This window comes from Triturus cristatus, chromosome 4_2 (genome assembly GCF_964204655.1).
Source record: "Triturus cristatus chromosome 4_2, aTriCri1.1, whole genome shotgun sequence".
Taxonomy (NCBI): Eukaryota; Metazoa; Chordata; class Amphibia; order Caudata; family Salamandridae; genus Triturus; species Triturus cristatus.
In genome coordinates, this window is record NC_140586.1 from 150,463,508 (window position 1) to 150,474,884 (window position 11,377).

An 11,377-nucleotide genomic window follows, 5' to 3' on the forward strand; every position below is an offset into this window, starting at 1 on the left:
TAAGATAAGCAAAGGCTCATTGTGGCTGAAAGAATTAAAACATGCAGATAATGGCATAAAGTAAGTATAAGTACTGCTGCATTTTGGCACACATGAACCCAACCCATTAAGGTTAAATAACAGTTGCGTTCAAGTAAAGCTCACAAATGAGAAGAAAAAGAAAAAACAAACCCAGGAGGACAAAAACCTTGTTTCGGTCCTCTATGTACTCCTATCAGTGCATTGGTTAATCTAAATATCTGGCTTCACTTCGGAGAAGAACCTTCCTCTATCAGTGTCTGCTGTGAGGATGGCAGGAATATAGTGTCATAGGGACAATGTTTAAAATATACCAGCTCGATAAGATGGTGGGCATTGTTTTGACAGTTTCCGTCATGGGGAATTTTAGGCAGGCAGTGCAGGTAAAAAGTACAAGCTAAAAACAACATTTCATTCAAGTAGTACAATCAATAGAGTTCCAATATGATAAGAGGAGCATCATCACAGAGAATTGTTAAATCTGGGAATTAATATTGATTGCCATTGATATGGTTTATACGCAGAGTATTGGATTACCAGCACTTCAATTGGTAGAGTGTTACAACTTTCAAAGACAATTAAAATGCCAAAGCAGATGATGGTGTCAAAAAAAGAAAAAAGGAGCAAAGGTCAACTCAGTGTGGTGATTTAAGGGGGCAATGTCCCACGGTTATGTTCTAGAGTCGATAGGGCCTTCCTCCATATGATCCACATCCTGCAAAGAAAATTTGCAACTGCACAGGCATTTAGGGAACTAGGGTTAGATCTCAGTATTCTAGGGGCCACATCATAATGATGGGTGCCAAATTGTTTACATTCCGGCATTATCCAAGTGAATCGTGAAAGGAGGTATGCCTCACAGGAAATAGTACATGTGCCACGGTTTCATTAGTGGTTTTGCAGCATGGGCAGAGTGATGTTATGGTTGTCAATTTGGTCCATTTCGCAGTAAATGATTTTAAAGACAGTGATCCCACCCTAAATTGGATTTAGAGTTTCTTATCCATAAGGCCTGTTATGATATCTAGATATTGCTAGTATACACTGGTAGATTTGAAGTTAATAAACTCCCTTGTTTTTGCCCTTCTCGTGGTGTTCAGCTCATCATTTTGGGCTATCCAAGCCCAAGAGGTCTTCTCCAGTTGAGCTTTAGATGGAATTAAATCCGGGCACCAGGAGTTTCAGGCCTCTTTTGCGTGCACAGGGCAGATAGGAGCTTTTTGATATTACCAAACTAAGCTATTTTGTGTGATGTATTCAGCCTAACTAGTTCCTTGGTCATTTATGTGTAGGATGTTAGTTCTGGCATAGTGACTAGTCTCCTCCAGTACAAGAGTGGTCACAACCTGGCTTTATCTTTGATTGGTTTCCTACCTATGTCTAACTTTATGGTGTGTAAGGTTGTGCTAGCTGGCAATAATACTAGTTTCCTTCAGTACTTATTTTCTGACCTCATTAAATCTATGGTATTATAAAAAAAAGCAAAGTTCCGCTCCATATAATGCCGGGCCCACCGCTTTCGTGTCATAGATCTTTAAAGCTGGTCTGACTGGCTTACTGTGAGATAAGCAATCCTCTTTCAGTAGAGAACCTATGACTTATCTGTCTTTCGTAATAATTTTGTCAACATGGGGCTTCCAAGACATGTTGACCCTTAACTTGATGCCCAAATAGTCAAAGGTCTCCACCCTTTTGAGTCCAGCCCCCACAATGTAGATCTTCTCCCCGAAGAATTTATGTTGATATATGGCCATCTATTTATTCTTTGTGGTATTTATCTCTAAGCCACTTATAAGGCAGAACTCTTCAAACCAATTTAGAAGGCGTTAGAAGCCACTTGGAGTTTTAGGTACTAGCAACGTGTTGTGGGGAAAGAGGAATGTGGATACTTTTTCCTAAGGGATAGTGGGGGCATCCGTGGGCAATCAGGGGAAAAAAAGGACGCCTCTATTTAGATAGGAGGAAAATAGTGTCAGGGCAGGCATGTATCCATAGTGCACACCTTGGCTCACTGAGATTTGATCTGTGAACTGCCCCTGCTCCCTACATTGGAGTTTAGCAAATTGTACTCGTGGATGTAAACGGCCAAAGTCAGAATCTCTGCGGCATTCCCAAATCTCACAGAATGATCTAAAGCACTTGTCATGGTACCAAATCAAAGGCTGATTCCAAATCAACAAATGTCACATAGAGGTGGCCCCTGTGGATTGAATCTATTTTCCAGTACAGAGAAGGGACCGAAAGACCTGATCTATTGTGCTTGTGTTTTTTCTGAAGCCAGCCTGCGTGGGAGAATTTATTTTCTCAATCCAATCTTGGATTTTGGACAGGATCACCAAGCAAAATACCGTTTGAAAAGAGTCAATAAGGCTAATAGGTTTGTAGTTGGTGGGTACATTTCAATCACCCCTCTTATGGATTGGGATCACCTTAGATCTTTTCCAGGATCCAGGGATGGGGGGCCCCTTTGGTATTGCATTTGACAGCATATGTATATATTTGGTCCATCTTTCCCTTTCATGGATAAATATATCCACTGGTATGCCATCTGGGCCTGGGCCTTTACTACATACTATGGTGCCTATGGATGTGGAAATATATCTCAGGTCAAACAAGTCTGCCTGCCCAAATGTTGACAATTGGATAGGGGGACCCAGTGCAGGAGTCTATATTGTATCATTGTATACATTTGGAAAATGGTCAGTCTAGACTGACAATGTGATATGATTAGTTGGTTGAGATGCTCTCGGTTACCCCACCGAGTGACCAAGGACCATATTTCACTTGAGTTCTTGCAAGAAACAGGCTTCTACAAGATCCTTCCACCTCTTCTCATCCCATTCTCGTTTGGCCTTAAGCTGAATCTTCTTTTAAGCCTTTCTTGCTTCACTTATTAGGCCCTGATGTTTCATTCTTATTGCTAAGATCAGCTGATTTCAATGGGTCCTGCACTCCTTATTATATCATAAATTGGGATTTCCGGCATTCTTTTTGGAAGATGTGGCTGTCACTAGGAAATACAGAGCAATGTGCTTGAAGAGGAAAGTATGTATAATTGTTGCTTTCTCTATGCTATGTCACTAATCCCAGCTTGTATACCTTCTAAGTTCTTAATGGCCACTTGTAGGTTGCAGTGGATAAGAGTTAGGGTGTCTTGTTGACGTGCGAGGAGAATCGCCATTCTAGGCATCACTTGTCACTGGCAAGTCCTTTGTAATATGAGAATGGGGAGAGTCAAATGGCTGTTTTCGAAATAATACATATTTATTTATCAAAATATTCACAAACTTTACTGGATTCATAAATTAATGTAACAATACTTTTTATGAAAATAGTATTACATTAATTTTAATTAATTCTATACATCACTTTTAGTAAATATTATTGCATGACAAAAAAGTATTTAATGTAGGAGGGAATTATTTATTTTATTTTAATCTTAATTTAATTGAACATTCAGTGCTAAATGCTGTAGCATTTTAAAAAAAATGCATTTTACATTCAAATAAATATGTACAATTTTTTTAATTTAATATTTAAAATGAAACTATTTCTACTAATTATTTTTATGTTAAACAAACTTTTTTATTTTACCTATCCCTTTTCAGAGGGAGCTTTCCCTATGGCAAAGTATAGGGGACATTTTAAAGCGTTTATTAAAGTGTATATTAAATTAGTTAAAATAGTTTATGTTAAACATTAATGTAAATTAACTATTTATATGTATTTTAAATGTAAAGTAGAATCAAATATGGTACTGCACAATGAACTTAATTTTGAATTATAATGTCAGCTAATTTAAATCTATTAAGGTAAAACTAAATATTTTTGTGAAGTTTAAATTACAAAAACATAAATTCCCACCAGTAGACATTCAAAAATGTTGCTAAAATATTTTATAATTATATGATAACTATTCTTTACTTTTTAGATATTTTTTTACAAATGTTAGTTATATTTGTATCTATTTTAAATAATGTAATGGAGTTTAGTTTATTTCCCATGTAATTTTATTTTAAGTTCCTACCTCCATAATTTTCTATTGGAGAGAACTGTAGTATCAGTCGCTGACAATTTGTGATGCTGGGCTTACTGATGTTTCTTTTTAGGCACTTGTAACTTAGACTCCTAAATTTGGCTCCAACTCCTCTCTCAGATGGTGGAGGCTTGTACGTCTACACTTTTAAGTACCTTTACACTTGGATTTTATAAAAAGCTAAAAGTAGTAAAGTTACTCAAAAGTGAATGAGTAAATGACAAGTGTAAGTTGCCTTTCAGAATTGCCCCATCAATGTGCGCAACTACACCAAACCTTGACAAAGCTCCAGTTTTAAAGCACTGTCATTTCATGTTGATCAGGTAAAAGCCACAATGATTCAGAACTTTTTACCACTGCAGAGAATGTCATAATAAGGGTGATTTTAATTAAGTTTCTGTATTCTTATACCTGATCCATGAACATGTATGCTCTATCTCAGAACTGCTCTTCCAGTTCATTCCACTAGACTCCCTGCTCTTACTTGTTTAGAGTTCAACATTATCAGGAAAATATAGAGTAATAAAACAAGCACCAAATAATCTAAGTACCTTTTATGGGTCCTTTTGGAAACTTTATATCTGCCAGCTTTACAAAATGCCATTGTCGCCCACATTCCCTAACGTACTAATAAGGAGGGCAGAAAGGACAGCGATTTATGTGTGGCTCTCAAGTCTTCTGACTTTTCCAAAGTGGTTGAGAAGCACTGGGTGCTTGGAATCAGAAATGCATGGGGAGCTTTCTATCTTGCACCAGCCATTTGGGCCAATCAGCTGGGGCCTTCCGCAGACCAGCTATTGTGGCAGCCCCATTCAATGCACTGAAAAACAATGTTTCAGAAGCTCTTTAGCAAAGTATCTAACTCCTAATACAGGAGTATATTACTGAAAAACAAAAAAAGAAATATCCCTCACAAACTGGGAGTTTTATATCAGCGTGTGCGGAGAATTTCCTTGGGTTCCTGTTTGGGATCGCCAGTCTATTCCTGGCAGCCCTGAAAAGGACAAAACGTACAACCGACCATCTGCCCTAAATGGGGCACACAGTTGGAGGTCCATTAACCAATGCCCCAATATCCGAGGGGCCATTTGTCAAAGGATTCCGCCTGCTGAGTGATTTTAGCTCTGCTGCTGAAAACATGGTGGGGTTCCTCCAACTCTAAAGAGAACAAGGGAATCACACATTTGGCGGATAGTCATTTACAATCACATTTTATTTACATTGTGTATGCACAACCAGGCAATAGGGAGGAAGCACTAACTGGCTCCCCAGCTTCAGAAGCATTTACTGCAGGTTCCATGACCATTTGTGTCTCACAGCTACAAAGCCACCTAATATTTTCCAGCAATGCAATTTCATACTTCGGGCGACCAGAGCAAGGATGCAGATGCGCCAACTCCATCACGGCAAGGGAGAGTTGATTAGTCTAACTTTGGAAGACAGGAGTAAGTCCAAATATGGAATTTTGTCGAGGAAAATAAGCTTCTGCTACAGTCAGGAATACAGGTGTTGTTTCAGGTTACGGTACCTTTACTAAGCTGAGTGGGTCAGAGCAAGGTACTATATAGAAATAGGTGGATTTCTGTTGGTGCGTTTTCTAACCTTAAAGTCAGAATTACATACACATCTATCAATACATTTACACAAAAGTGACCTCAGCAAAATCTGGTGAGAAGTGTCTTCAAATACATCTCACCTGTAAGGTAGGGCAAATTTTTATTATGCATAGTTATTAAAAAACATTACATTTTATGACGGAACTATAAGTACTTCATACTAAAAAAAAGAAATGTTTAGCAAAAACAATAAAAAGATAAAAAGCTATTGTTCCAATATTTAAACATAATGTGGAAAAATAATGCGTCGCTGAGCAGTTTCTCATGTTACAGTACAGCTGATAATTTTTTCTCAGAAGATCGTAAATAAATTGTATTTCAGCAGTACAGCATAGGATCTGATGGATTTAGACTCCATATTTTTGCCTGTGTACAAGTTCGTACACCACGCTCAAGTTTTCTGTGATTTTAAGAAGGAGGGCAGCTCCCAGTTTATGCTGGAGATCCTTTTTATCTTTGAGAATATTTCTCCAGTACCTCATAAAGATCCAGTGTGCTGAGGCTGAGCAGTAGTCGGGTTCCAGTTATAGCTGGGCAGCCAGGAGGGCTGGTCTCCACAAGTAAAGGTCAAAGGGGCTTGAACTGCATAACTAGTGTGAAGTAGTCTTCAGAAGACTTGTCAGCATGTTAGTTTCTTTTCAACTCTTCGTGGGGAGGCCAGGCAGCATTTACAAGCTGTTTGTGAATTCCCTGATGGGTTAGTTGGATTTTTTAGATCAATTTACTAATCCAGTCCAAAAGAAAACAGATGTAGACCTCTAATACTGCAGAATAAATAGCAAAGTTTCCATGCAACCTACATAGACCTAATAATTATTTTAAAGTCAGCTACCATCGTCTAGAAACCATAATGAATTTTTTCTCTCTAATATTTCATTCTACAATACAATTATGGTGTGCAGAAGCAATAAGCTCTCATGTACCGAACAAAAAGGGCCATTCGTAGAGTTTGGAGGATGGGATATTCCATCACGAATATGGCCGATGCCCCACTCGCCTCATTTCAAGTGCCTCTGGCACCTGCAAAATGGCAGATGAGATATCCGCCATGCTGTGACAGAGTACCCAGCCACAAAACTCTAAATAAGGTACAACGTCCTTATTTAATTAGCATTAGGCTTGAGGTGGTATGGGTAGGAGGGGGAGGGTCTATCTTTCCTACAAGGGTGCAGCCTAATTAGGGGGAGCGTTTACCACTTTAATAGAAGTAAAGGACAGCAGTGTGCAAAAAAACGACCAAAAGGGTTGGATTTATAGCAAGGCATATGGATACCTTAAAAGTCAAGTGAAGCTAGTGTCTTTAATGGGTGATGTCACGGTATCACATATACTAAAGCAGACTGGAGCTTTTAAAAAGGTAGTATTAGGGGGCTGACGGACAAGATAAAGGTGGCAGAGTTTATCAGGAGCTTGAAGGTAGGGATTGTGTGTTTAAGGTTAGCAAGATGGAAATTTTGGTGGATGGTTGGAGGCTTTGCTGACAATGGAAAACATAATTAATGATTAGTTTAGAGAAATTAGATAGACAAGAAGTTCAGCATTTATTTTTTATGGATGGTGAAAGAAGTTGAGAAAGGGAAAGATAGAGAGATGGATAACTTGGATAAATAGCCATGGATAGATGAGATAGGAATGTCATCTGGATGGGGCTGGAGGAGGGGTTTGAGAGGTGTTTGACAGGTAGAGTGATGGGTAGGATGATTAAAGAGTTTGTTGGACAGAGTGAGAGGTGGTGTGGTTGATGGACAGTTGAAGAGTTTCACGGATAGAGATAGGAGTAGTGATTTTTATGAGTGGTTGGAGTGTTTGTTGGACATTGTGACAGGTTAATGACATTGATGGATGGACGGAGGTATTTCATGATCACTGAGGGGGAAAGGACAATTGGCAATCTTTATGGATTTCTGTGAGGTGGGTATGGGTCAGAGAGGTATGAACAATGCAGCACATATCAGTGTGTACAAAATATAACAAGGCCATTTTACTCACAACTCACTATTTTTGTGTTTCTGTTTCTATAGGTTTTCTGGGTGGGCCCACTGGTTGGGGGAATCCTGGCAGCTGTGGTTTATAACTACCTTCTATACCCAATCAAGAGAAGTGCAGCACAAAAGATTGCAATCCTGACTGGAACATTTGACGAAGAAGAGGAATGGGAATCACGTCAAGACCAACGAAGAAGGAAGTCAATTGAATGCTCTTAGATATGAAAGTGTTTTTCTCAGTGTTTAAGGAAGTGTAGGCCAGTAACATACCCAACCACATGAGTAGTTTAAGCTGGTCATATTGCCTACATTGTGCCCACATTTTAAGGTCTCAACCGTGTAAATGTGTGAGACATACATAGAGAAAAAAGACTTTCTTTACCTCTTACACTGGGGATGTATGTTCCTTGCAGGCTGCATGAGGGCACAGCCTTCTATTTGCCAGATTCCACAGACTCCGAGGGAGCACGCTAACCACTCTCAGAACCAAATGAGACAAAAAAAAGATATTTCACTGATGCCTGTCCCTAGTTTGACAAGCACTGGCAAAGCCAATCAGTCTGGCGTTGGCTGCCAATTATTTTGGCTTTGTCAATGCGTAATTTGTTTTGCCAAGGTTTTCATAAAACATTGTTGTAAGAGCTGCTTGGCCCTTGTGAGTATTAAACAAAAAAAATGACACTCTTTTTGGTCACACAATGCAAACAATGCCATAGTAGTCCTTGGCACTGAAAGGAGCTACTCTGTGTGTAGCTGTGCTTCTTGTGAAAGAGCAGAATGCCGTCATTCACAGTGAAGTTAGACAGTGGCTGAAGTGGGCTAGCCCATTGCCTCATGTTGTATGGTGTATGGAGGAAAAAGGTGTATGATCCAACAACTGATCAATGGGTGAAGAAGACTGACTGAAAGCTCCTATAAGTAAGTGTATTATATGGTAATACTTTTACTAAAATCAAAAGGTTCTGGGTAACCCCAGACCTAATAAGATGTGATGGGCATGAAAACTACCCTTTCTCTTCTGATGTGTGGCAGGCTGTGCTGGAAAGAGAGGAAGATATTCCTACTTCCTTTAATTTAAGAATGAAAACTGTGTTTTTAAGTGCCTGGAAAGGCTGTAAGCCGGTCCTGTGCTGTAAGAAAGAAACAAATATTTGTGATTGTCCGTCACACAGTAATGAGGCTTTCAGCTGGATTATTATGCTTAATGAAAGGTTAAATTGCCGTATTGTTAGGGAGAGAAATACTTTGTACTGTAGCTTAGTCAGCGGTTGGAGGAAACAAAACATTCATTTGTATTTGTTTGTGTTTTTTTCTCTTTCATTGCCTTGTCTTCTGAAGTAATAAATGTTAAAACCTTTCTGATATTCTCAGCCCATTTAAACATCGGGTCTCATTTGCACCAAACAGTTATCATTGTAATATTACATTTAGGACCTAATTTGGATGTCGGTCGGAAAGCCACCGCAGGCCGGAGGCTTTCCAACCGACATCCAAGGTTTAAAATCTGACCGCAGTATTACAATACGACGATTGGATTTGAAACCAGCCGGTCAATCCGAGTGGCTACCGATGGGTTCAAGGAGCCCGTTGAAACCGCAACATAATCCCATACAGACAGCTTTTCAAGATTATGATGTTGGTTTCTGGCTTTCCATGTTGGGCTTTCCAACATGGAAAACCTGTCAGAAAGTGACTTTGGGGGACCCTAGTAGGCCTCCTATCTTCCGTGGCCTCCAGTTGGGTGCCAAGGGGGCACATAAGAGTGCCCCCAGTAAATCCTGCACCATGTAGCAGGCACTTTGAGGTGCCTGCCACACGGTGCAGGGATTTACAGTAACTCCCATTTATCTATGGGAGCTTGGGCTGCTGTCGCTTTACGACCGCAGCACAAGGTCCCATAGGGAAATAGGACTCTGCGACTTCACCTTGTGTGGTCGCATTGCAATTGCATTTTCAGACAGCTGAACTGGAGTTGGTTGATTCCAAAACCGCATGGATGTCGGTCAGAGGCAACTCCAACCGACATCCAAAGTTATTATTCCTATTCTGTAGCTACAACGATGTAATAGAAGGAAAGGTTTCAAAGTACAGCATGGGAGAAAAAAGAAAGAACTAGTTGTTAAACAGAGACAGGGACAATAGGGTAATATTATTTTTATTTTCACTTTAGAAGTGTAGTGCTATAACCTCTTGGTTGTTAGATGCAACCTCTGTTTGGTAGTGGCTAACTGAGGCAACTAGCAGAAATCTGCTCATGCCGCCAGCACAGAATAAAGAATCCCAGCCCCCTGAAATACCTCCATAAACATTTTTCATTTTTGGTTTGTGTTTTTGGAGCATTAGAAAAGTAATTTGGCTTGGGTAGGCATTGCTGATCCAGGATGAATTTTTCTGGATAACAATTTTAAAAATGGCGAATGTGTTGCTGTGATGATGTAATATTTCAGGAACAATGAGATGTATATACTTCATTTTAGTGTCAATACATAGGTTTTGGTGTCAAGTAGTTTTATAGAGCCAGAAAATTACTCCTCGGTGCAACTCTTCCACCATTTTCCAAAATGGTGGCTGTAATAGAGGAAGAAGAGACATATATAGAAATCAAACAAATAATAAATGGTTTTTAATCCTTATATGTATACACCAAACAAACTTTATGATCCGTATATGAAAACAAATAATGTTTATCATTCCTATTTTAGACATATTTTTTCAGTTCACATTATGTATTTGTTTCGGCAATTGCTCATGGTACATTTGCAGAATGTTGAACATTTGAGAAGAGCATATCCACTGGGACATCTTTTTGTAGCACAGGTTTTGCAAGTGAATGTACATGTAAGTTCTGTTGGTAGAGGCTTATGGGGCCCGATTCACAGAACTAACTTAAGGCAAAATCCTAAACTTACTACCATTTTCGTATTCACAGAAGGCACTTACTCATTTTGGTATTCACAGAAGACACTTACTCACTTCGGTATTCACAGAAGTTAGGAGTCCTAACTTTAGGACTCCTAAATGCCTTCTGTGAATACCGAAAGTCTTAAAATTAGGATTTTTCTCAGTTTAGGAGTCCTAACATTAGGACTCCTAACTTTACTACTACTAAACTGAGAAAAGTCCTAATTTTAAGCCTTTCGGCATTCACAGAAGGCATTTAGGAGTCCTAAAGTTAGGAGTCCTAACTTTACTACTACTAAATTGAGAAAAATCCTAATTTTAAGACTTTCAGTATGCACAGAAGGCATTTAGGAGTCCTAAAGTTAGAAGTCCTAACTATACTACTACTAAACTGAGAAAAATCCTAATTTTAAGGCTTTCGGTTTTCACAGAAGGCATTAAGGAGTCCTAAAGTTAGGAGTCCTAACTTTACTACTACTAAATTGAGAAAAATCCTAATTTTAAGACTTTCGTTATTCACAGAAGGCATTTAGGAGTCCTAAAGTTAGGAGTCCTAACTATACTACTAATAAACTGAGAAAATCCTAATTTTAAGACTTTCGGTATTCACAGAAGGCATTTAGGAATCCTAAAGTTAGGACTCCTAACTTCTGTGAATACCGAAATGAGTAAGTGCCTTCTGTGAATACCAAAATGGTAGTAAGTTTAGGATTTTGTCTTAAATTAGTTCTGTGAATCGGGCCCTAGAAATTTTGTAGGTTATAGCACCCAATCGATATCTTCCCCAACCAAATTCACATTGACCTTTCTCTACATATGAG

The 11,377-nt window shown here is 39.0% G+C and overlaps 1 protein-coding gene across 1 annotated transcript in view; it reads left to right on the forward strand.

The window, feature by feature from the left end:
* Positions 1-8,125, forward strand: part of LOC146833213 (aquaporin-5-like) — a 28,264-nt gene extending 20,139 nt beyond the window's left edge. The window contains exon 4 of the mRNA XM_085600054.1: positions 7,692-8,125. Within this exon, the coding sequence (XP_085456180.1) occupies positions 7,692-7,874 (183 nt within the window). The 3' untranslated portion in view covers positions 7,875-8,125. The remainder of the gene's footprint in view (positions 1-7,691) is intronic.
* The last annotated feature ends 3,252 nt before the right edge of the window (positions 8,126-11,377 follow it).